Source organism: Nyctereutes procyonoides, unplaced genomic scaffold (genome assembly GCF_905146905.1).
Source record: "Nyctereutes procyonoides isolate TBG_1078 unplaced genomic scaffold, NYPRO_anot_genome, whole genome shotgun sequence".
Classification (NCBI taxonomy): domain Eukaryota; kingdom Metazoa; phylum Chordata; class Mammalia; order Carnivora; family Canidae; genus Nyctereutes; species Nyctereutes procyonoides.
In genome coordinates, this window is record NW_026575155.1 from 9,405,844 (window position 1) to 9,433,094 (window position 27,251).

At 41.2% G+C, this 27,251-nt stretch overlaps 1 protein-coding gene across 4 annotated transcripts in view; it reads right to left on the reverse strand.

The window, feature by feature from the left end:
- SETD4 (SET domain containing 4) overlaps positions 1–27,251 on the reverse strand; it is a 135,509-nt gene that overhangs the window by 27,351 nt on the left and 80,907 nt on the right. Inside the window, exons 13-14 of one of the 4 annotated variants that reach the window (XR_008662905.1) lie at positions 26,734–26,902; positions 2,325–7,543 (exon numbers count right to left, since the gene is read on the reverse strand). The exons of 1 other annotated variant lie outside the window; for it this stretch is intronic. Coding sequence is in view for 2 of the 3 variants with exons in the window: in XM_055313748.1 (XP_055169723.1) it covers positions 26,879–26,902 (24 nt within the window). In the remaining variant the exon portion in view is untranslated. Of the gene's footprint in view, positions 1–2,324; positions 7,544–26,432; positions 26,903–27,251 lie in introns of those variants that run through there. 2 more of the 4 variants (XM_055313749.1, XM_055313748.1) reach the window with 2 other exon arrangements.

Below are 27,251 nucleotides of genomic sequence, written 5' to 3' on the forward strand. Positions count from 1 at the left end.
CCCCTCATTTCCTTCCCAAATCATCAGAGTCTCCTCCATGCAGCTTCCCACAATCCTCTAGCTCACAGCATAGCAAGCCATAAGCAAGGCATACAGCCTTGCTTTTCTAGGCCAGCAACCCTATAACACCTCTTTCCAGACAGAGTTTAGGCTGCACACCCAGGGTGGCACTGGTTACCACCCAATCCATTCTGGCTCTGGAGTCTATCCTCTCTGCCACTGTGCTAGGCTGCTATTCTATTTGGCTACACTGGTTGGGCCCACCAATGGAACTATCAGAGCCCATGAGCCTCAATGGGGCAGAGGTGGAAGCCTTATGTGTAGGGAGTATTTGGCACATACAATTAGACACGAGGACAGTCGCTGTCACCAGGATGGTGACCCACTGAGATAGTCCATAGCCAGGTAATTCTAGCTTAAACCCAGATGGACGCTGCATCATCTTCTATTACTTTAGAGAAAGATACCTACTCTTCGTTTTCTCCTTTGCACTGATCTGAACCGACTGGGACAGAAGATGAATCCAACTACATAGGGTTCTCTGCCAAGTTATTCCTTCAAAAGGGAAGCATTTTAAAGGATTCTGCTGCTTTCATTTTTAGAAAGGACATGTAATTCAAGCTGCATTTCAGAAATACATTCAGTTGAAGGCACAGTTTGCTGACCCCTCACCCTGAGCTCACTCAGGACAGTGACAGTTAAGTTGTGTCCCCCAAAAAAGATATGGTGGAGTCCTAACCTCCAATTCATCAGAGTGTGGCTTGATTTAAAGATAGGGTCTTTACAGAGGTAGTCAAGTTAAAATGAATTCATTAGGATGGGCCCTGGTACGATATGACCAGTGTCCTCATGAAAAGGGGAAATTTGGACACAGGCACTCACACCAGGGAAGACGATGTGACAAGACAAGAAGATAGCCATCTCCACACCACAGAAAGAGGCCTGAAACAGTAGCTTTCCTCATGACTCTCAGAGGGAACCAAAACTGCTGGTACCTTGATGTCAGACTTCTAGCCTCCAGAACTAGGAGAAAATAGAATTCTATTCTTTAAGCCATGTGGCATGTGGCACTTTGTTATAGCAGAACTAGATTTGGTAGCAGCTTTCTGAACACAGACAAAGAACAGAGGGGTACCCAAGAGACATGCGGATAAGCAGGTGTTTAGTTAGGCGATAGGCAGAGACAGGGACTGGTGTCCCCAAGGGAGACCAGCAGATTCCCAGGTATGGCCATGGTGGGGCATCGGAGGTGTTCACATGATCTGAACACTGAGGATCATCTGTCCTATGGAGCCAGGAGCAGTCCCCCTACCATCCCCATCCTGCTCAGCAGCCCCTGGCCATCCCAGCCCAGGGCAGGCAAGCCCTTTGCTCCAGCCCCTGCATGTAGAACCCTGTCTCCTTATGTGAACTGGCCTGTGGGTCTCTTGATGCCTACTTGATTATGATCTGGGTCAGCCTCGGCTCCTACAAGGGACAAGCATATGTCAATGTGGGTTCTCCTCCACTTAGATTAACACTTCACCTAAATGGCAGACGTATACCAAGGAACCAGTTGAACTTGAGGGTATTACCCTCTAAAAGCAGAAGTCATACTCCATATTCCTTCTCCAAAAGTCCAGTCTACCTTTGTCCTCAACCTTAAGCCTTGCCTAATAAGTTACATAGTGGCCTGTGTGCCCCCAAAGCCTCTGTGCTGCCTCCAACCACCTGTCTGACAAACACACCACCCTGCATTCTTAAATCCTAATCTCTTTGCATCCTTGATATCTGCTCTGGATCTGATGCCATGAGAGAGAATATACATACAAGGGTGCTGGGGCTGATTTGAACTCCAGAAAATATTGCATTTACATTCAACGTCCGCTTGAGTTGAGCCCTCCAGATTTGGAGGAATCACCTCCCTTACTAAATAAAGTTTAATCACTTCTATGACTTACAGAGAAAAGAGATATAAGTAAGAAACAAAAGAGGCAGTGTCATATATATGACTACAGTTTTCTTAATATAAAATGTATAGATCCTGATTCCCTTCAGACGAGATCGGGCGCGTTCAGGGTGGTATGGCCGTAGACTCCTGATTCCCTTCAAACAGCTCTCACCCTCTAGATGAAATATAGATACCCTTATTTTTAATTAACACAGGAGGAAAGGATCCTTTAGGCAAAGCTGGCTTGGAAGCACCAAATACCTAGCCATGCCAAGGATCAAATAATCCTAAATTAACCACTTAAAACCTTCACCATTCCTAGTATCATCAAAGAATATTTAATAGTGTGAAAGACATATTTGTACATTAATGTTAAAGGGGAAAAAGTGGGATTCAGGATTTTATAATGTAGTATATATATATATATATTCACATACAGTTATTTTACATATTCATAAACAAAAAAAAGGAAATACTTCAAATAATGGCATTTATAGTTGAGTAATGGATCCCAGGTAATTTCTGCACCTTCATGTATTTCCTATATTTGCTATAAAATGAGTTTGTATTACTGTTTTCATCAGATAAAAATGTTATAGTTTATCCCAACCATTTATCAATAATACACATACTTTATAAAAATATTGATTACTTTCTGCATACAAGTGATATTAAACTATTAGGTAACATTTTATAACCAAACTCAAAGTCATTACTGACCATTTACCAGAACACCCAGAAGCACAAAATACACAGCTACAATCGAAAATTCTTAAATAAAATACTTAAGTAGTTACTTGAGCAAGGATAGCTTTTGGTAACTGACTGTTTCTGTTTGCTACTAGAAACATCCTCTTCATTCATTTCCTCCCTTGCTTTCTGTAGGTGTATAAAATGACAGCTTATGTAGAAATCAAACAGGTCAAATTACCAATATTATATTACACATAATATCAGAGGGCAGAATTGCCTTCATCAAGAGTTCTGAGACCCAGAGATGAGTTTATTCAGCATTCAACCTCCAACCTCAGCTAACAAAAACAAGGAGAAAAGAACAGAAAGGTTCCCAAGCTCAGGGTTCACCCAATGTTTGCATACGACCAAGAAAAAGAAAAGTGTAAGCGGACATAACCAAAATGTGTATTAGAAGCCTCTTATATTTGTAAAGGCAAATGTTTGATTAGTTTGAATAATTCCAGTTGCATTATAGAGAGAAAACAAAATTGCATGCCAGCAGGGGCAAAGAAACGTGTAGGTTCCCTACATTATGTTTTTTAATGTAATGGCCACCTACAACGTACCAGGTACAGAGCTAGGAACATTGATGTAACTGATCCTACACCCTAGGAAGAGGCTGCAACTTCTTTCTGATGTATGGATCATGTTCTCTGTGTTTTATTTAGTAAATGTTATGGAGGCATGATTCGTCTTCCAGAAATACGTGTCACGGACAGTGGCTTAATTGCATATTATGTTTATTTTTGCTTCAAAAAAAAGGCATCTAAATTATGAATTCCCATAATGATTGAAAAGTTAGACTGTGAGAAATACACCCCACATCATTACCCATCCCTCTTTCTCCTATTCTATGCGGCCTTGTGTGAGGTCTGGTCTGTTTTTCTTGTCTACTCAGCATAACAGAATGTCATTCTTAGGAGCTGTTTCTAATAATTTAGGCTGCTCTTGCACATACCTTGCTACTTTTTATCTCATTTGTGCTTCACAACACCTCTGAAAGATGGATGGAGAAGAAATGTGATATGAGTTGAGACATAAAATGTTCTAAAACCATGCAGATCAAGATCAAATCCCACTTGGCACTTACTACTTCCTTCCATTGTCTGCTGGCAGTTCTCCCTGCCAGAAAGTAGGGAGAACTCATCCCACTACTGCCCATGCTCCATCAGGGCATCAAAAGGCTCTTTCAAAAATTCAATCTGATCATGATACTAACCCTGCCTTCCCAGTGGATCCATATCACTGACACTGCTCAGTATGTATACCAAGCCAGCGTTCCATCCCCACCAAAGCCTCCTCATGTGCATTCCCCCCACCTAGACCATCCTTACCCCACCTAGTCACCAGAAGAGTAACTCCTACCCACCCTACAAGACTCGCACAAGCATTCTACCTTCCATAAAATGTGTGTCTTAGAAAAACTCGGTTTTTAATTAGGAAAGACATTTGAATCAGTGTCTTCTTTGGAGGAGACAGGAAAGGATGGTCTTGACCCTGGAGAGAAAGTTACACCAAAGTTCAGATAATTTGTGTCTCTGCTTTATCTTCTATCTAGTGTCCACAACTCCTTTGGAAGAGGACTTGGTATAGTAGGATGGCAGTGATGTTGATTTTACCATCATGGCCTCAGAAAATAGACATGGAACCAGTCAGAGCTGGCAAGGTCTCACAGGAAAATGCATACAGAAACAAAAATATATACTTTGATAATCTCTGCCCTTGCAGAGTACACTTTCTATGGAAGTGGATCTCCCCCTTACATCACTGTCCCAAGAATTTTTGAGGAATAAAGTGGTGATTCTATGAGTTAATCTGTAAAACCATCAGATAATGAACACAAAGGAGGTTCAAGAGATAGAATAGCTCCCAGACCAGCAAGACCCTCATGACTAGATTAACATCTAAAAAAAAAAAATTGTGTTCCTTATAGAGGAGACTGGTGAGCCACAGAAGCTGCCCAACACTATGGGATTGGTGTTCCTTGACTTGAAATTTCATAATTCTAATCTCTGTGTCATCTTCACAAAGCCATCTTTTCTGTCTTCTCCTTTCCTTTCCCCTTTTCTGAGAAATGCCCACTGCAAACACCAGTGTGATTTTTGGTTGGGTAGTCACTGCCTGGGAAGCATAGACCTCATGCACTGGGCTTTGACATGCACCCTTTCCTCCTTTAATATGCTATGCCATATGCCACTGAACTGAGATCATATTGTCAAAGCTGCCTCCCGGCTACTGTCCAAAGAAACCAATAGGAATAGATCTTCACAGACTTTCTAACCTATTTTGTGTTGCTGGTTTTATTATTGCTCTTGGGTGTTTTTGCGTGATTTCCAAAGGATCTGGCTTCTTGGACAAATGGGTGGTTAGTGATTTGAACTATTTCTCTGTGATAGGAAAAGGATTTGAAATTAAGACCATAAATGTCACAATGACACTATGTGTGTGTCCTTAGGAAGTCATTTCAGCTGAAAGATAAAACGCATTCAGATGCTCTTCTCTGTGAGCTTCTGGCAACCACAGATATTCTCAGCCTGGGGATGGGCTCATTACCAGCCCACGGACCCTGAAACAGGTAAGGACTCAATGTGAAAGGATGGTTGTAAGGGCAGGTTTGTGGAACCTGAGGGGCAGGGAACTCAACAGTGCTCTAACAGAAATCATCCTGGTTTATGCTTCTGAAGTTAATTTAACCTAAAAATATATTTTTCTTTAAATATGAAGCATATGTGTCTATAATGAGTGTCTTGCCTGGCTTCCCTTCATCTTCTATAGCAAACTCAACCTAAATGCTCTCTTCCCTGTTCCTAACCAATTCTGGCCAAGCAAGCAGGAATGCAATGGCAAAGAGCTCCTGTACCTTCCTGTCCAGTCCCCTCCCCATCCTCTGTGTCACCAGACATCCATGAGACATTGTCCAAAAGTGGCAGCAGTTTCCAGAGGGAAAAAAAGTGACTTACTCTCAGGGAGAGTCCAAGTAGGGAGTGGCATATGTTTTGTGTTGCTTCTCAGACCTAACCCCCCTGGATCTTTGCCTAACAGAAAAGAGAGAATGAAATATTCTGGGAAACATGAGCAGTGGAATCATTAACTCTTAGGCACAGTGTCCTAGAAACCTGCCCCTACAGCTCTTCAGACAGGAAATAGCAATGCCATTTCAGGAAATAGCAGTGAACTTAATAACTTAGTATTTCCTGTAGAGAGGGGTAGAGAAAGAGAGAAATGACACATTGAGCTTGCAAAACCTGCAGTGTCTCATATGTGCCAAGTCTTACTTATCTACGGCTTCAAAAGTCAACCCCAGTGGGAATACAGAAACGTCACTGGTTGAAATGAATGTGTTTATGGAATATACTTCTGTCACACTGACCCTTTCAAATGCCATCTAAGTTTCCTACAAGGGTTTTGGAATATGTCATATAAACCACCAATGGCTTGAGACTAGATATTTTTGTTACGTTGAAGGGTTTCTCATTCAGATAAGGATCAGACAAAAGCCTTAAACAACAACTTTTTAAAACCTGTCTGGCCTTTTTTTAAGGTAACTCTTCATTTTCAAAGGTGAAGTATGCTGTTTTTCATGACGGGCTCTGTTGCCACCAACAGAAATTCAAAGTAGAGCTCTGAAGGTGAATCAGGTAGGATTACCTACATGCTGTTCTTGGAATTCAGCTCAGTTTATGGAAGAATTACCAAGTATTTTAATGTTCTATTTTCCAGGAAAACATAATCTATGTTCAATAGAAGGCCATGAAAATCTAAAGCAGCCATTCAACACAGCAGACCCTGTCTCTAGGCAGGACGCAGCTACATGTGAGTCAACATCTTAAAGAAATACATTATCATCATGTAAACAGGAATCCTTTCAGGAAGCAGGAGGCCAGTAGTTATTCCAGATCCTTCTACTCTGTTTCCATGCTTACCATGGTAGACCTCTGAGTCAGTCTTCTAAAGAACAAGTGTGGAGCCAGTCAGGGTGGCAGATGAAGAATTAGAGAAGAATCTCAAAGACCATGTTGAGCCCTAACAAACTGCCTTGTGTTTCACTGAAACCATGACACAGAGCTCATACTTCCAGATAAAAGTCAAGTCAGCTTTGACCCTTTCCATCAAGTTCACTGACACTCCAGGAAAGCAGAGAGTTGTCTGGATGAAACCAAAGAAACTTCTGGCAACCCCCAAATCCTGTTCCTGATAGTGGCCTATACTAAGTGAGCCTGAGAAATGTAATTTATCTTAGGAATGCACCTGGAAAACAGCAATATTATATCCACCAGGGGAAAAGTATTCCTGGGGATTAGTGTGGGCTCTGAAACTTGAGGCTTCTGGTACTTTCATAATTGTTATCCCAATTAATATAACTGCAGATACCATTCTTCTGTTCCCAGGTACAACTATGTCCTGTTCCTCCAAAGCTCATGAAGCCATTTGCTTCAACACTTATCTCTGTAAGGAGTCTTAAGGCTGATGACCTTTCACATAGACCTCTCATCTCCCAATGGTACACTGCGTTTTCTTTGCATTTCAGTCATATCCCTGACCTTGGAGGGGATGGTGTAAAGGGGAATGCCTGATTAACTTTCCATTTATAAACCAATTATTTTACTATTGGCACCTTCATTCTGAAATCACTGGCAGAAAATCTTTTACAAAACAAAATGTAATAAATGAGAAATCGATTGGAATTTTTAAAGTTTGCTTTGAACTCAGCCATTAAGAAGCAATGTCCTTTACAAAGAAAAGTCTCTCTGTAGAAGTTAGTCCACATCAGAGTCCAGCTGTGCCTCTTCTGAGGGAGATACGGCCACATCCAGTCAAGGCACAGAAATTCTTTTTCATTCATTTGCAATTGAGTTGACAAAGAAGCTATTTTTCTACCTAAAAAAAAGGAAAGGATACTTTCATGTGGATCTGCACAAGCTAAAATTGCACCAAAACTCATGCAAGGTCAATGAAGGACAACATTTTCTGCTCCCACTGCAGATTTCTTTCCCTGACTATGACCCTCCCAGACACTTCCAAGAGGGCAGCCTCCTTTCTTTCCTGCAAGTCTTCATTCAAATGCCACCTCCTGGGTAAGGACTTCCCTCACCACCCTGAAAAATATAGAGCCCCTGCCCCACCACATCCATCCACTTTCTCTAATTAACTTTTCTTCAGAGCATTTCTATACTGGACAGTCTTTACACTGTGTCTCATCTTTTATTTTGCTAATTGCATGCATATTTTCCTCTATGAGAATGGAACCTCCATGAGGACAGGGAGATAGTAACAATACCTAACCAAAAATCAGCATAGAGCAATCACTCAGTAAATATAGTGATGGAAAGTCAAACAAATGGAAAAATGGAAAATCAAAATAATATCCCTCACCATGAACAAGTAAGCACCCTTCTCTCCACTAAGGTAAACAGTATGATGAAGCCATTGTGCTGGTGAACCAAGGACAAAAATAAGAGAAGAAACCTTGTTCATGCACTTGCACACTAGACACCAAGGCTCATGCCTTCTATTCCACTTTGGAGCTGTGAGTCCAGCAACAGCCATGATCTCTGCGTACACCTCCACCTCGAGATAGAGGAAGACTCTAGAGAGAAGAGAGGAAATGTTCCCTCCTGTTTCCAGCTGGCTTACTGAGGTACTGGTCATTTGTTCCCAGGGCCAGTTTCACAAGAGTGTGCTCAGAGGGGTTCCTACGTTTGGTTTAATGTTCTGCTGTCAATGTCTTGAAATTCTTAATAATTTCACCTTTGAACCTATGTTTTGTAAGTGAAGTCCAATGGGACAATGAAGGATACATGTGAGCAGAGAAGATTCATGAAGAGAAGGGAAAAGCTTGATATTTTAGTGCCTTTAACAGCTCTTTCTGTCTACCTTTTTCAACAAGCTCTGCATGGGGCCCCAACAATTATATAGTTGGCCCCAGTTGTGTCTGTGTTATTTCTGGAGGGCAACAAAAACTTTCTATGGTGGCAAGAATACATTCTATCTTACCATGCATTCTCACAACTTGAAGGAAATATGGTCATCCTTTTAGCTAACAGTCACCACCACCAAAAAGCTCAGATTCAATTAAACCAGAAAGTACGGAGAGAAATTGAGGCAATGAATTATTTTTGAAAGGAAAGAAAAAGTAGAGAAAAATATTTTATAAAAATAATTATTGTAAATGTTAATAATACCAGCTTAGAAACTATTTATTGTTAAAAAACTCTTCAAAAAGTTATTTATTGAAATCACATGACAATATCTACTGCAAGTGCACCAGGTACTAAAAGAGAACTATTTAATCCACCTCTTCCCCAAGTGAAGAGTGGGGACTAGTAAACATAACCCAAGGCTTCTTAAATACTGGAGAGAATTTGGCCATTCAATAATTATGCAAATTAATGAAAGGCAAAGTGTATCTTTAATTCCACAACTTTCTAATTTTGAGGAAAATCTATGAACCCCCAGGTTAAGTTAAAACAGAGAAAATTTAAATCAGCTGCTGAAAAACAAGTTAGATGGATCATTCATAAATTAAGTTACCATGACATACAAATTTGTAACTTTCAAGAAATCATAGTTTAACCCCATAATCCCAATGGTAATATTTTCCTAATTGGTCAGAACTCCCCTATTTTTCTAAGTCTGCTATTTTATGTAAGAGGATACAAGACCTGAGAAGTAAAATCATATACCTCCAGGGGCCAGACACATAACACCTATGTGTGAATAAGGCTGGACACAAGACAGGAGGAGAGATGAGCAAGTGGGAGTTGCATGTCTCTCTTCTAAGGAGTATTTTGTGGTGTGTGTTAGTCTGGGTTTTCTGAAAAACAAAAACCAAGAGAGGATGACATGTATAAGTCATTTATTAAGAGAACTGCCTATGAGAGGACAAGGGGAGGAGCCAAAGGAGGCTACCAGAGATGTTGGACCATGATGTAGGTCTGACCCAAGAGGAGGAAGGAAGTTCGAGGGGATGGCTCCTGAACTATAGAGCAGCTCTACAGAAGGTTGGGCAATGCTACTGGGGAGGGCTCCAGCCACAGTCAGAGGTGTCCCATCTTTCCCAGTAATAGAGTTCCCTCTGTATCCCACCTTGCTCAGTCATGGGAAGGATGGCCTCAATGCCATCCAGCGATGGATTTCAGCACAACAGCTGGGTCTATAGAATTTCCAACCTCACCATTGGAGACCTGAGGCCATACCCATGGCTGCCATAGTGCCTACAAGATATACCTGAAGGCCAACAGTTAGAGACTCTGTCTGAGCCTCTCCAAAATTGCATTCTTCATCTTCTTGACATTGCTCCCTTGATGATCCTCTGTCATCTTTCTCCACCAATAACAGGAGTTTGGTCCTCCACTCCTCCATTCAGAGACATTGAAAAGGCTTACTAGTTGAAAAGTGGGCCTTCCATTGCTAGAACAAACACATTTTCAAAACAAGCTGTCATAATAGATCTGTCAGATGTCAGTCACTTGTGTCGCCTCCAGGCCACAAAATTTGGATCAGGTTTTCAATTTGTTCCATTTCCCCAAGGAGGTCACTGTCGGCCTTGCTGAATATGGTTCCATGGTCAGATAAGTTATGCAGAAACAAATAGCACTTTTTTAACCAATCAATTTTATACCAGTTTCAGAAACATAAAGGAATTTCTCATCTTCTCCTTTTTATACGGAAAAGCGTTCCCCTTGGGAAAGTCCCAGTGATCCTACTGCTCCTTCCATGGATACCAGAAACAGCCTCAGTGTTATATTTTAAAAGTTGGGAAGACAAAAACCCCTGGCACCACCACACCCAGGGCCTGTGAAAACATCAGCAGCAGTGTTGCCACACAGCAGGACTGAATGTACAATGGCTTATTTCCCAAGGTAGTCTCAAGTTACCAAAATCATTCTGTTGAAGGCCGTGAGAAAATAAAGAAAAAGGGTCCCTGTAAATACGGAACCAGTAAAGAGAACAGTAATGGTAGGGCATCCTTTTAAAAACACAAATGGAAAATGAAACACAAGGGAAAATTAACAGCTAAGCCCTCACAGGGGAAACGAGAAGAAAAAAGACCACTTTGTTGTTGACTGTCCAAAATACCACCTGAGAAAGCAGACTACAGTGGGCTCATCAGAGGGAAATGACAGTCTTCCCCTTCAAGAATAGGCCTAGAAAGGATCTAATAAAATCATGCCCCCAAAATACAGGATATGTGTTTTTTGGAAGAAGATGTGTGGAGAAATACTTTGTCAAGAACTAACGTGGCATGTGAAAAATAAAGAATGTCAGACTCATAAGTGAGCAACATTTTACTGGTATTGTTAACCAAGTCTGTAGTTCTCTGAAAATGCAATTGTGACATACTCTGTGTACGGCCTTTCCAGATCGTTAGTCACCTACCAGGAAGTCCAAGAATTCTCACTTTCAATGTGTCCCCCAATGAACACCCTGCCCTAATGTTTTCTTTCAGGAAATGGCAGCCCATCTGTCCAGTTGCAATCACTGGAAACCTATCCATTTAGACAACTTCTCTCCTTCACTCTTATACAATCCGCTTGGCTTTACTTTCCCTTGAATCCATCTACTTAACCCTAACTTCCACCCTAGTCCAAATGAAAGTCACTCTTTGTCTACTCTGCAGCAACAGCACTCCAACTGTTCGATTCGACTCTTGCTGCACACCCCCATCATTCTCCAAAGAGCAGCCACTGATCTTCTCGAGACATAAATGGGATCATGTTGCTCCACTGTAGTGTCAACCTGTCTAGTGGCTTCCAGTTCTGCTTTAATTACAAAGACCCTCAGACTCATTATGCCCCACAAGATCCTGCATGTTTGTACCCCCTCCCTCTCTAACATGTCCACCCATGTCCTAAGCCCTGACACAGCAGCAGCACTGCCTTCTTTGAGTTCTTCAAATAGGGTACTCTTTCTTGCCTCTGAGACTTTGTAAATACTCTTCCTTATGCCTTTGCTCCCTCTGGCCACCTATCTCTTACATTTTCTAAAGTTGAGAAGCCACTTCCTCAGGAAAGCTTTCCATGACATGTGCTCAACCACCTGATCCCAGGACTACTTACATCCTTTTTTTTTTTTAATTTTTTGTAGCATGATTGCTGTTTTAGTGTATTGTGGGGTGATTTGACTTATCTCTGTCTTTACATCTAGAGTGAGAGCAAAAACTATGTCTGTTATCTCAATTATTTCCCTCATGGCTAGCCCAATACCTGACACACAGATGAATAATTATGATGGATAGATGGATGGATGGATACATTCCTAAGTACAGGAATACTGTAAATCCATAAGTTGAATACAGCTTTCTGGGGAAGAAATAAGTTTCAAATCAAAATAGATGCTAATGGGTAAGTACATCACATTTCCAATGTTTTAATTATTTTGAAGAGGTAATACATTCACATGCTTCAAATCTAATAAATACCCACTGAGAAGATTCATTTCTACTCTGAATCCTTTCTATTCTATTCTTCACTGCCCTTATAAGTCACCCTACTTTGATCAGTATCATATATTCTTTGTGTTTCTTTACACAAAAACAAGCAAATACAAATATATATATATATGCTTATTTTCACCCCATATTACACAAAAGAGAGCAAGCCATACACATTGGCACCTTGGTTTTGTGCTGTTGCTATTGCTTAACTTAGCAACGTACTCCAAAGATCTCTCTGAATCAATTCACTGAGCATTTCCTTACTGTACTATATGACTCCATCTGGGGCATTATATGGATACAATATAGTTTGTTTAACCCTTCCCCCTCTAGTCTTTTGTTCTTTGAAACAAGATGCAGTGAATAACATTGTGCACATCTCATTTTGCACGTCCAGGTCTGATTGTAAGGTCAATTCCTGCAGAAGTGGGATAGCTGGGTCAAAGTGGAAATGCACTGATAATTTTGAAAACTTGCTATGCATATGTGTTTTAAAGTAAAGTCTTACTTTGGAAATCTAAATTTTGGGGAAAAAATAAGTTAGGAGATGGTGGCCTTAGAACCAGACATGCCTGAGGGTCAATCCATGTTAGTTATGAACAATGTCAATACAGTTTAGAAAACCATCCTCATCTGAAACTTCTCTCATTTTTCTGCTTGCCAACTGAACACCTCTTCTTGTATGCCACACAGCTTTAAATTGCGAATATCCAAAGAAAACTCATGATCTACCACTCAAAACTGGCTTACATTCCTGTATTCTCCACTCACCCAAAGACTTAAAACACCTGAGTTCCTTGTACTTTCCTCCCTCCCTCTACCTCCATTCCCAATTCAGTCACCAAGTCCTGAAAATTTTTACTCACAAATCTTTCTGTAATATCTTTCTTCCTTTATTCTATTTCTATTCTGTCCTAGCACAAATGTTCATAGTTTCCCAACTGAACTGTTCCAAAAAGGAATCAGCCTCATTTATCTGATTCTGGTCTCATGACTGAACCAGAGAAAGTCCAGGACAACCTCTCAAACCAGCCCTGAAGTGATCTTCCTAGAATACAAACCACACCTTGTCACTCCCTTGAATAGAGCTATTTGCTTGCCCCTACCTTCTGTGGACAGGTATCTATATACAAGCATGTAAAACACAGAAACCACAGCCTCTCACTGCTCCTCTCCTGGCCCCTTGCCATTGGAAACTCCTGCCTTCCTTTGGGAAGCTATCTCTTTCAAGCAGCCTTCTCTTTGCACAGGGAACTCTTGCTCCCTCTCTGCCTTTTGTTTCACTTTTTCATTCAGCAAATAATTTTGAGTGCCTAATATGTGACATTTACCCTTCAACTCAAAGAAAAAAAAAAGATGTCTGGTATGCCCCTAGACTACTGAATCCTTAGAAACCTCATTGATGTGTCAGGCCCCTGAATTTTCACAAGACTCATCTCCAACTTCTGGTACAAAGGTATCTTACTAGTACAGTGTTTCTCAGCCTTGGCACTACAGAAATTTGGGGCCATATAGTAAATTTTTTGGGAGAATTGGGAAGATGGGAAGCTGTCTTAAGTATTTTAGAACGTGCAGAAGCATCCTTGGAATCTACCCACTAAATCCCAGTTGCTCACAATCCTCCATGTCTGACAATCAAAAAATGTCTGCTGATATTCTAAAATGCTCCCTGAGGGTTAAAATCTCCTAAGAACCAATGTTTTAGGGCACTTATGGTACTTTCCACTTCCTGATCAGCAAGCCCAAGAAGCATGATGTCATTAGTAGGTGGACCAGAGTGATGTTATGTTCAATGTCAAGATGGTAAGGCCCCTGCAGATGTGTCGGCAGTAAATACATATAGCTGTTCCTGTCATATAAAGGCACCCACTATAGATTTTCCCTGTTGATAAGGATTGAGAAGGAAACATTTACCAGATCAATAGTCACATTCTGAGTTTGAGAATGTGTGTCGATCTCCATCAGCAAATAAAGCATGTGTAGTATAACAGCTTCAAAGGAGATTATCACCCGAATCAGTTTGTGGTGGCCTGATTACCTCTACCATAATTCATCTGATAATCACACAATGGGCAAGCTTAGTGGTGATATTATGGGACCACCACCTTGTAACCTTTAGGTCTTTGATGGTGGCAAAAATATCTATAGTTCCTCCTGGGATGCAAAATTATTTCTGATTTACCCTCTTGGATAATGGGGGAAGAGCAGTGTCAGATGGTCTTACCTGGCTTTTCCTCCCATCATGTTCCCTACTCCACAAGTCAGGAGACCTACTGGGGAGTACTGACAACAGCTAAATATATCTATCCCAGTGTGGGGCCTGAGAAATAACCACAGGATAGTCTTGTGGATCTGATGGACCCATTGCAAAATGGACTTGGGGTAAAACTTCACTTGTCACCTGGTCTTATAAAGCTGCTAATCTACCTGTGGAACCAATATGTGTCATTTCAAATTCCTTGTTACCAGTATCAGCTCAGGCCTTGAAAGTAGCAGTCCTCGAAAAGTCTGGCTAGTCCCCATTCTCTGGTGCCAGTGACTTGGGGAAATATCTATAGATTCCTTGAAGGGGAGGATTAGAATAGTAAATTTTCATGTAGACTTATGGGAAGCAGTAGTGTCCTTCTTCAAGGAGGCCCCAGCTTCCCCTAGAATCTATGGATTCTAGATGCAAAAACAGACTGAGTTAGAGGCCATAATTTTCCACTTCAGCGACCTTGCGTTTTCCAGCCTTATAATAATAGTAATTATTATTATTATTATTATTATTATTATTATTATTACTACTACTACTACTACTACTATTACTATTCAATTTTAACAACACCCTAGTCAGCTGTCCATCTGTCTCCTGCTGAGGAAACACCATGATCTATTAGCCATTGCTACAAATCTCTGAAGGTTAAGACACCCTAACTGCTACTTTGCAGTGCTTCCAATTATGATAATTATGGCCACCTTTGCCTCTGGTGGTTAAAAGCTGCTCTGGAATCTCATTACCCCCACTGATATTAAGGAGCCAGTTCCATGGCAGTGTTTATCACCATTAGCCCCAGCCTACAGAAGACAGACATCGACCTCCCACTTATGTCACTGAGCCCATAACTTGGGTATTCGGATAACCCTCAGAAGGAAGTGTCATCCAGTCTCTTTCAAGAAACACAGTTAAGTGGAGAGTACTCAGGTTTTGTGTAGTAAATCCAGTCTAACATTCCCAACTGCTTGAGCCTGACCCTTTACTCCAAATTACGCCAAATGTATGCCAGCACTTCATTTGTACTTTAGAGCCAAAACTCCTTCAGCTTCTTACAGCCTCACACACTGTCCAGCGGATGGACACCTCTGGCTGCAGAGCAGCTCTGCGTGTGCACCTGGAGCAGGGATTCACTTGTCTGAGACTACAACTGAGTAAAATGCAGATAAAAGGATATAGAGTAAAGGAAGAATAAGAGTGCCTCCCATTTGCACTTACTAGGAGTCAAACTGAATTTGAGGGACTTGGGATACTTCCATTGTAAAATGTACTATCTGACTTCATGACAGATTCTGCTCTTTAAATGGTACAAAATTTGACTACATCATATTTTATCTGAATTATGAAATTTAGTCTTTAAAGATACTGCATTGAATGTTTTTATTGCTGTGTGATCTTGTGACATGAATAATTATAAGTTATTTTATCTGTTTTATATGTTTAAGTCTATCCAAAACCCTTTCAGAATATCCTTGTATTTCATACATCTGAATTTAGGATGTAGTAGCCAAAACATGCTTTGCCTTTGTATTCAGCAAATAACACAAGGCAATACAATTCAGCACAGCCCAAAAATAAAAGCAAAAACAAAAATGTATCCAATGGCACATTTGCCATGCCTACAAAGTCTCCTATTACAACCCAAGATAATGTGCACTTGTCATTTTATTCTGGTTTTGCATACACTAAACCAACATTCATGTGGCATTTGAATGCCACGATGGGACAGAGTTCAAAGAGTAACCCTTCATTTTACTTGTATCCAGCTATCTTTGGATTACATGACTTGACTGCTGCCAAGAGTTTGTGGAGCAAAAAGATTGACAGCTCTGAAGTAAAGACAGCCAACACAATATCAACCCATAATACGAATATGGTGGGGGCTTTTTTTCCAATAAAAATATCCTCTCTTCCAACACGAATCTTTCAGGCTGGATTAGAAAGGAGCCTTCTTAGACATCCAAGCAAACAACTGATCAACGCTTGGTTGTCAGCCATGGCGCCTACTGACAGACATGCAAAAGGGTCCCTCAGAAGCATACTTTGCTTTAGGTTCTTAACTGTTTTCCAAACTATTCATTTTTTGGATTATAATGAAAAAGGATATTACACAGACAAGAGAGAGCCATGTAGAAAAAAAGAACCTCACACAGCAAAGATATGCACCGAATACATGATGAACGAATGAAGGAATGAATCAATGACATGACACTCCATGTCTGTATCTAAGATGCCATCTAACTACTCAGAGCTTTGGTAAGATCAACCAAGCAGTGTCTTTTTCATCTCTTTCTCAAAGTAACATAAACAAGTTATCACCCTTATTTTAAAAAAATAAATAATAGGGATGCCTGGGTGGCCCAGCTGTTGAGCTTCTGACTTCAGCTCAGAGCGTGATCCTGGGCCCGGGGATCATGTCCCATATTGGGCTCCCTGCGAGGAGCCTGCTTCTCCCTCTGCCTATGTCTCTGCCTCTCTCTGTGTGTCTCTCATGAATAAATACAAAAAATATTTTTTAAAAATAAATAATAAATAGTAGTAATAAAATATGGAAAATAAGAAATGAAGTTCTCCAAATCCTCTACTTTAGCTATGACCTCCACTTACAGCTTGCTGCGCATTCTTCCAAGCTGCTTTCCCATGCATACATGAAACATACCTGCGTGCATGTTCTTAACAAAATGAAATCATATATTGCAAACTATTCTGTAAGTTACTTTTTATTTTTTTATCTTTTTAGGGGTAGGAGGAGAAGAGTGAGGGGGGAAGAGAAAATCTTAAGCAAGCTCCACACCTAGCATGGAGCCTGATGTGGGGCTCTATCTTAAAACCCCAAGATCATGACCTAAGCCAATGTCCAGAGTCGAATGCTGAACCAACCGAGCCACTCAGGTGCCTCTATTGATAACTTTTTCTTTTAAGATTTTATTTATTCATTCATGAGAGACAGAGAGAGAGAAAGAGAGAGAAGCAGAGACACAGGCAGAGGGAGAAGCAGGCTCCATGCAGGGAGCCCGACGTGGGACTCAATCCCAGGTCTCTAGGATCAGGCCCTGGGCTGAAGGCAGCGCTAAACCGCTGAGCCGCCCAGGCTGTCCTATTGATAACTTTTTAAATCTAACTTTCTATTACAGATGTTTTTTATGTCAGAATACACAGTAAATATACTTCACTCCTTTAAAAACTGAATAACATTCACTTAACCAGTTCCCTGTAGATGAAGCAGTAGAATTATAAGGTCATAACGTAGGCACATCTTTCTTCTTAATAGGTATTGTCAAATTTGTCTAAAATATTACACAACCATCAATACTGACTACTGTTAATTCTTTTAATGCTTATGATCTGTAGGAAATGCTTTTTAGTCGTTCTAATTTATATTGGATTATCAATGAGATTAAGCACTTCTTCTATTTATAAACTATTTATACCTATTCTCCTGTTAATTGCTTTTTCATATCTCTTGCTATTTTAAATTGGATTGTTCATTGCTTCTCACTGATTTTGTAGGCACTTAGGTACTTCTTAATTTTTTTAGTTGTATATAGTAAATATTTTCCCCACCTTGATCACATTTTTTTTTAATTGGGATTTTATTGCTTTTAGCTACATAGGAGAGTTTTTCTTTCAATGATATCAAATGTATCATTCTAAAGCAGTATGACTTCTAGGTCACATGTCATTATTTAAAATATCTTGCCCACTCCAACATAATAAAAATGTTTCCTATGTTTTCACTAGTAGTTTAAAGATTTTCTTCTGTTTAGATCAATAACCATTTCAAAATTACTTTTGTATGTGGTACAAGTTAGGGATATCACTTTTTTAAAAATTTTTTTAACTCCTTAAATCTGAGTTTTATTTTTTCAACTTTACCCAATAACAGCCAGTTGTAAAACATAATTTATTCACTAATTCATCCTCTTGTAACTGATTTAAAATGACTCCTTTATCATATACCAATTTTCCACACACAGTTGAAGGCTTTAAGAGCCAAAACTGAGGTTTTCAAAAAAAGAAGCAAATCTGCCTCAAGACTGCAAATAGAAACCCTGGCTGAGTTTCCAGCTTGCCTGGCCTGCCTGCAGAATTTGGACACAAGTGTGCAACATCAACTTTTATTTTATTCTGTTAATCTCTTGGCTGAATCCCAAGTAGGCATCTTACTCTTTTAATTTTTTTAAGATTTATTTATTTGAGATAGAGAAAATGTGTGTGTGAGCTGGGGGGATGGGCGAGGGGAAGGAAGGAGAGAATCTCAAGCAGACTCCCCACTGAGCTCAGAGCCCAACACAGGGCTCAATCTCATGACCCATGAGATCATGACCTGAGCCAAAACCAAGAATCTGATGCTTAACCAACTGCACCACCCAGGTGACCCACATCTCACTATTTTAATTACTATAAATTTAAATTCATTTTCACATCAAGGAAAGTACAAATATTCCCTATTTACTCTTTTTCAAAAGTTTTCTTGGCTCTTCTAGTGCATTTGCTTTTCCAGATTAACTTCAGAATCAAATCTAAAATAGTATCATCATATACATTCTACCTTAGAAGAATCCTTTCCCTCCTCCAACCAAAGTCCACAAAATATGTGTCTTCTTTATACTGCCCATGGTAGCTAGGGGCTCTTGCAATGGTCCCAAGCATCAGAGAACCCACGATCTAATAGATTATAAACTAATAATTAGTGAATTTCCACAGTATAGTGTCATAGGGAAAATAAGGGATGCTATGGATGCTCAAAGAAGTTCTAACCCCACCTTAAAGCTTCAGGAAAGGTTTCTACAGGAGGTACTATCTAGGCTTCAACATATATAATCACTGGAGTATCCAGAGAAAAACAAAAGGAGAGTATATTAGAGAGGCAAAAGATCAAGAGAGTAGGTAAAAGAAGGCATGTTGAGTCAAAATACCCCAAAAATGTCTAATGTGACTGGACCATGGTCGACAGGGAAAGAGGCTTAACATACTTTTTTCAGGAGTCTGTGTTTTTTCTCGAGACCATTGCGCTTCTGTCAAGTAGGTTTTGAATAGAAGAGAGTAAGAGAATGTGTCAGAGACATTGAGTAATACTTAAGTACCTAAGCATCCCTCCCACTTCCTAGCCAAGTGGGGCACGTCATGTTGGGCAGTGCCATAGGATTAGTTCTGGCCAATGGGTTGGGAGTGGAAGTGATCTGTGACATAACATGCTGAAGCCTTTCAACACTGGTGCTTGACCTGGAAGCCCCATGCTAAAATGCTGGCTGCCCAAGGTGGAAGCAGGCTGGATCGCCAAGTCCTTGTATGAGGGGCAACTGCCTTGAAGGCTCACCCAACCCATGTTGGAATTATCACAAGCAAGAACGAAGCCTCTATGTGTAAGCTGTTGCGACCTTGAGACTTACTTATTGCTACAGTACAGCCTAGCACTAACCTGACTAGTAAAGTTTCCAAACATGATCCACCTTTTCAAAGCTCCACAACACCACTAAAAGTCCTTCTCTTCCATAGCTAAGCATACTCCTTCCTCTTTTGGAGAAAAAAGAGCTAATATAAACTCATGCCATTGCTATGCTTTCTCATGGGTTTAAAAATTACTTCATTGATGAACACTTCGCTCTAGTGAACAGATGTGAGGTTCTTCCAACATAGGGAACTTTAATCTGTGGTTTTCTTCTCCCTTTCTTCATACTCTCACTTTCTTTTCTTAATTATTTGCCTCTTTGTTCTCTCAGCCCTGGATTTTTTCCTATCTTTCTTCAGCAGTAAGATGGTTCTGGTTGATAACTCAAAGGTGACCATATGGCAGCTAGGGCCACACACAATGTCTTTGCTTCCGGCCTCCCTGTCCCTTCACAGGGAATAGACACACTCCATAGCATTGCTGACCTTGCTTCAGAGAAAACTTGCTTCCAACCCTGCCTGATCTCTCCTTCCTCATATGAACTTTGATAAGTCCCTTAACTCCTCTGAGATGTAGTTTCCTGTTCTGCAAAGTGAGGATACTAATTACTTACTTGAAAGTCTTATGGAGATTATGGGAAATACCAAAGATAAAGTTCTCAGCACAGTCCCTGGCACAGAGCATGAATTTCTTCAAAGTCTGTTTCTTTTTTTCTCTTTCCCTTGTTTCTGAAGGAGAAACTGGCTCCTCTCAGATCTTCACAGTTTAATTCCACATTTATTTATCTAGGCCTTTTGATGGGCAAAATTCCATACTTAAGTCTGTGGAGGACACCAGTGACTAGACAAACTAGGCAGGGAAGCAAGATGTACTCCTGGGGGAAACTTAACAGGCTATAAATAAAATTTGTAAATGCCCAGTGTTTAATATCAGGCATAAGCCCTAAAGAAATCCACAGAAGGAGCAAGTTGTCCAGGCTAAGGATTTAGCACAGGAGGTAGAAGACAGAAACTGCTCCTGCTTTCCCATCAGCCAGGACTCCCATGGCTCAGTCAGGCACCGTCTCCAGTCCACAATCATCATCAGATTGACAGTTGTCCCAATGATGACAGATGAAGAGAGATTTTTGGACAGGTTCTATCTACTCAAAGTAGATACTTAGATATTATCTGTCTATTGGTTCAGGAAAATAAAACAAATATACTTCTGAATGAATGTGCCCACCCAACAAACCATCTTGGAAGGCGAGCTCTGGATAAGGCACAGAGTAGTTACTGCAAAGGCTGTACTCAACACAGAAGGCTGAGATTGTATCTGAAGCCACTTTGCTTATCCTGAATCTAACACCAGAGAGCAGACACCAGCACCAGATACACAAAGGGCACTTACAGAAAGTCAGAAGATTATCCCACGACCCTGCAAATATTGTCCACAAATGCTCTCAAACTTCTAACTGGGGCAGAGCCAGCTCCTTACTGAGATTAATGCCTTCAGCCTGTTGAACTGCTCGTGTGGCTGTGGCCTACACACACAGTCTGTTTCAAGTCTAACAAAGCTCCAGCCACCATTCCCAAAGGAGAACATGAACTTTATATGATCCTATCACAGTAAATACAAAAAATATGCAAAGTTGCCTATCAACATAACATATCCACTTGCCTAAGACTCTAACATCAAATGTCCATTCAAAGGCCCTGATAAAAGTAAAACAAGTCAATAGTAACTAGGTCAAAATTTTTGCTTCTGCTTCTTTCCAAACCCTCTGGTACATGGAAATGTAAATGAATAGGTGGTTGATTGCTCTTCAGACTTTAAGGTAAACGTGAGCCAATAGTGTGACACAGCTGCCAAAAAAAATGAACAAGATCTTAGGATGGATGGATGAATAGAAGTATAGTGTCATGAACAAAGGAGTCAACAGATCCCCAAATATGAAGAACATATGTCTCCTCTCTTGATCAGAACTGGGGGACGCCTGCAGGAGGTGCCAGAGTGGTAACCAGTATTCTTTGAATCAGTGAGGACATTCAGACAGGAGACAATCAGACAGCAGAAACACTGTGTCATCTTTAAATGTTGCAAGAACCAGCACAAAGCTAGATTTTACCACACAGTCCCAAAAGCAGTGCCGAGACCAATAGAGAAAAGTGACGGAGATGGAATTTTTAACCAAATGTGAGGGAGAACTTTCAAACGATTAAAGCTTTTCAAAAACTGGAACAGTCCCATGATGCGGAGAGCATCCTGTCACTGATATATTCACACAATGGTGACTTTCCACTTTTCTTGGCTGTGTAGAACTCTAGAGGGGACATGAGGTTCTCTGGGCTTTACGTCAGGTTTTGTGGAAAGCGTCCCACAGGACACAGAGGTTAGGTTGGGTGGCCTCAAATGACTGCATATAAGGTAACCAGAAATTCTTGCTCCTCAGATATTTTCTCCTATTACAAAGGTTAAAAATTTCCCGGGTCATATTCTGAATGGGCACCTGATCACATCAATAATGTTTCCAGTCCTTCTCTCCACTAGCAAGTCCCCTGCTCAGTGGCACCTGGGTGGCTTTCCCCCACTCCTCCTTGACCCCAAAGTCACACCCACACTCTTGCTAAAAGCGGTGGACTATATACACTTCATCATGTATAATGCAAAAAGGGAATCATTGATTTTGTTCTGATTAGTCATCATAATGCTTTTCTCTTCTATGTACTTAATCACCGTGGTTTCTCGGAGAATGGACAGCTTTCCTTTCTATAGAAGAATCTAAATAGCTCTCTAAACAGACACCAGCTGGGCAAACAGTGCAGAGAATTTCGGTGCAATGTGATGAGAACAACCACACCCACAGCCAAGGCCAAGAAGCCTCTCAACACAGCAGCCAAATTACAAAGAGCTGCAAAGGGGCTCTTTTTGATCTAACCGTAGGGTGCTTCCATTTCTTAAGAGAACCTTCCATCCAACTTTGTGGTTAGTCGCAAAGCCTGAAAATGATTAATGGACTGGAGCATCGGCCAGTGTTTCCCTTCCAGGACTAGAACAGACTGGAGCCCGAGCAGCACCGGTGCAAGCAGGAAATAATAAGACAGCTGGTGGCCTGGCAGCGAGCCACACTGAAAGGCTTCCCTGTAGACCTCATTGCTCTGCAGCCTCCCCTTCCCGCCCTGCCCCTTCTCCTTGTGCCTGTCTCCACAGAGGGATAAGGCCTTCCGTGTCCATGTCTAAGGGTTGCTGGGGAAGTGAGCAATTCTAAACACATGAAACACAGAAGTTGGCATCCAAGAAAGTGTGCTCTTCTCTACTCCAAAGGACAGTTCCCAGAAGTTAACAGGGCACAGACCCCACACCCCACCTACAGAATTGTTTGAGGCAGAATGAGATGGGGTGGGAAAAATGAATGATGAAACAATGAATTAATGACTTCTGTAAGAGTGCAGACTGTTAAAAAAAAAAAAAAACAGGTGGCAATCTCCCCTTAAGGAATGTTCTAGCAGGGAGAGGTAGGGACAGGTGTAAGAAGCATAGCAGCCCCCTCCTGTTCTAGGGGAACAGGAGAAAGGGGAACGTCTCTCTCCTTTGAAGACAGGGCTAGCCAGGGCCTCTTGCAAAGAGAGAGGTCTCTTGAGGCTGGCTGGAGCTGGGAACTGTATCTCCAGCTAATGCACCAGGGGACATGGCAGCTGATGGAAGGGACAAACAGGAGGAGGGTCTTTAATGACTGACCCGAGACACAGTCATCCTCCAGGGTAGGCCGAATGAACTCCTTGGGCACAGGACCACCCAGCTTCTTGCTCTGTTGGAAGAAGTATGAAGCCACATCTTCAATTTGTGTATCCTCATTAAGTGGAGTCAAGCCCTTTTGTATCCTCAGACTCTGTGGTTGCCTTGACTGGATAGCGTCCTTACATTGTGAATTTCCAAATTACCAGACACAAACACACTTTCATTTCTTTGCGATCTATCTTCATACAACCTAGAAACACTCGGTGGAGACTGAGCCGCATCCTGAAAGAGCACACTGCCCCAGGTTGTGCCGAGCTCAGGCTACGGAACTGGACCACATTAGGAAAGTTGGCTCCACCTGGTCTGGGTCTCTACATTGAACATTGTCCAGACTTTCAAATGCAAACTTTGGTGAAAAGCTATTAGACCCTGCCTGTGAACTGAAAACTAAATTATATGTATGTTCATTCGCCTCAGAGTTGACATGGGCATTAGTATGTCCACATCTAAGAACTGTCATCAACAAGATGTTAATGTGAACAGGGTAAGCCCCAGGGTACCACTAATAGAACTATGTGCTCCTCCTCTCTCTCCTTTGAAGACAGGAAAGGCTCAGCCTAAGCTAGGACAGTGTTCTGGAGAGACATGGGGAGGAAGAAAAGAAGGCAGGTGGAAGCTGAGCTACTGGTACAGAAAAGTGTATCTAAGCAGAGAGGGTGTCTGCCTGGAGCATGGGTGATGACTGTCCTATGCACACTGATGATGAAGGCAGCCTCCAGAATGAGCTCCTGCTCTCATGGGTGGGACTGTGGGCTCCGGCCTCACGGAACCCACTTCCCAGCTCCTCTCCATATTCTGCCCTCTTTCCCAACTTTATCTTCCTCTGGGAGCTTCCACTGAGAGGCAGCTGTGTTGAGGAGAGGTGTTGTAGCTCCTAGGGCCTGAGTCCCATCTCCAGATACAGGCTGGCGGCCTTTCTCTGCCCTGGGGTGAGGGCAAGACTTGCATGCCAGTTTTCACTTGCTCCACCCTGACAGCAGCCCCAGCACTCTGGACTGGATCTCTCCCCATGGTCTCTGCCCATCCTTTCCTGTGTTCTTGTTTCTGCAGGGCCTACATCCTACTAGGATGTCACTGTCTTTTTTTCAGGGACCTAACTCGGTGTCGTCTTATGAACTGCCCCAAGTTCCCTCTATATATTGATTACATACCTCCGTCAATTGTTTTGTTTTGTTTTGTTTTGTTTTGCAAAGCGTGGCTCTGCCTAAATTGATAAATGCTCACAGCCACTTTACTGAAGAACCCAGGGGAAACATAGAACTCCCTGGCTCTAGTCTCTGTCCTCCACACTCTGTGGCAAGCACATCCTCTGCCACAGGGTGCTCCCTGCGTGTCACAGGCAAGGAAACCCTGACAAGAGGTGTTTCTCATTGGGTTCCAAGCACATGGAATCATGAACACCGTGACACATCCAGGAGGACAAGTCAACAACAGCTGGTGATGAGATGTGAATTGGGGGAAGGATTCCTCAGTGACTCCTCAGCGATGAACTTGGATGACCAGGTAAATGGCAAACGAGGTGAGGAAGACCAAGCAGAAGGGGCATGGATGTGTATCCATGTTTAGATCTTCCCCCAAAGGTAACTGCTATCTGGAATGTTGCTCATCATCCCCTTGCTTTGTCATATATGCAGAGATGTGATGGTAAATGTTTAACAGCCACTCTCCCAAAATCAAATATCTGTGTGGGACCACATGCATATCCCTATATAAAATTCGTTAGACATTTTTCGATACAAAGGACATCTAGCACACAATTTACAAACAATGATAAAATACATAATATCCTTTATTGTAAATCTGTGCAGTTAATTGATTCATACAGAACTTTTTTGTTGAATTTTGTCACACTTTCATAATTGTAGCCAACCCATGGTTTCAGTAGAGGAACCAGTGAAGTTCCAGGATTAATGTTGGTAAATACTTTTGTTTATATTAACATGCAAAAAGAAAGTAAAATGACAAAAGTATATGGTAAAGAGTTACTTTCTCATCAATCACGTGAGCAACCTCTTTGTTGAATCAGACAATAGTTTTCAAATACTGGAAGACTATTTCCTCAATTCCTACGCTATTCACAATGTAATAGCCACAGACATGACCAACGTTTTAAGTTTAATCTGTTGATCAGTATTAACATCTTTTTATGTCCACATAAAAGCCCCAGTTTGTAGCATTAGCCAATCTCTTTCATTTAAGTTATAAACTTACCCCTTATGGCCTATTTCAAGCTACCAAGGTGATGCCACCGAACACAGAGTTTGAAAGAGATCATAGTAGTAATATCGACAGTATATAGGATTTTCACCATACAGATATAATAGATATAAATAACCTCAAAAACATAAATAATGGTAAAATTCAGTAAAATAACTAGGTGATGAGTTTAGCATATTCATTAACATTGTCTTTAGTATAATTCATTTCATTGTAAATTTATATAATTTAATTTGTAATGTTGGCTATGCTTAACGACTGGCTTGCAAAGTTTCTGAAAATTTAATTATTGGATCTCACAAGCCAGGTCAAGCCAGGTCTAACACATCATTGTATACAAATGAGATCATGCTATATGGGATCTTCAGGAAGCTGTCTTATCAGATATCCTGTTATTCTTGTCTTTGACCCCCAGCATCATCCCACCCCTTCTTTGTTCTCAGCTCTGACACAGGATGTCAAGGCCTGAGAACAACTCCCAGAATCCCTTGCCAACAGGGTTTCTATTCTATCATCAATGAGAGGTGGATGGAAGGACAAAGGCAAAGTTCGTCATCCTCAGGCAGTGATGGTATCAGAATCACATGGGCTCTGCATTAGCAATAGTGACTGCCTGCCACTTCTTGATCTGCAAGAAACACCTCCACTCTTGGGTTTTGCCTCTTCCTCATTTATTTTTATTATTATTTTTGTGGAACCTGATTTCCTGCATTCAACACTTCCTGCTAAAAATATAAAGAATGGTTTCTGGTTTTCTAATTATAAGACGGGATTTATCCATGTTCATGCAGGGAGCACAGTCCCACAATTTTCACTATGGTATAATATTCTACTCCAGGATAGTATAACATAGGATTCCCCACAATTGGGCTCCATTTATACCCTGCCTGCCCAGCCTTTGGTGCTTTGAATACAGCCAGTCCACCCAGATTATACTACCATGAGCAAAAAGACGCTGTTCCGGTGCTTCCACAAATGGCTTTCATGCTTACCCATTAGACTAGTCATTCCTTGTTCTTATCACCTCTGCAGTGCCTTCTGGAGATGATCCAGCAGGGTTTCCTAGTCCATCAACCTTGGCCTAACATACTCTTCTAGTGCTGAAGAAGAGTCTACTGGGAGTAGAGAGACTTGTTCCTATGGGTCAGTATAAGCGCACAGCTGCAGCATGAGAAAAAATAATATAACAAAAATGTAGTTCACTGTCTCACAGCAAATTAAGGTTAAATGTAAATTTATAATATTGTAACATAATTGGCAAAAGTCCACATATGTTCACTAGTTGATCAAATTCAGCCAGGACTTTTCTAGAATGTCCCCTGTCCTCACACAACCTGTGCTGAGATATGTACAGGAGGGAAGTTAATTTATTGTCAGGAAGAAAAGAGAAAACTTTTCTCCCATTGTCTGTGGGCTGAAGCCCTATTCACCCTTCAAAACCCAGTTCATATATCTCCTCCTCCATGAAGTCTTCTCAAACACTACCAATCTGAAATACCTTACTCTACAT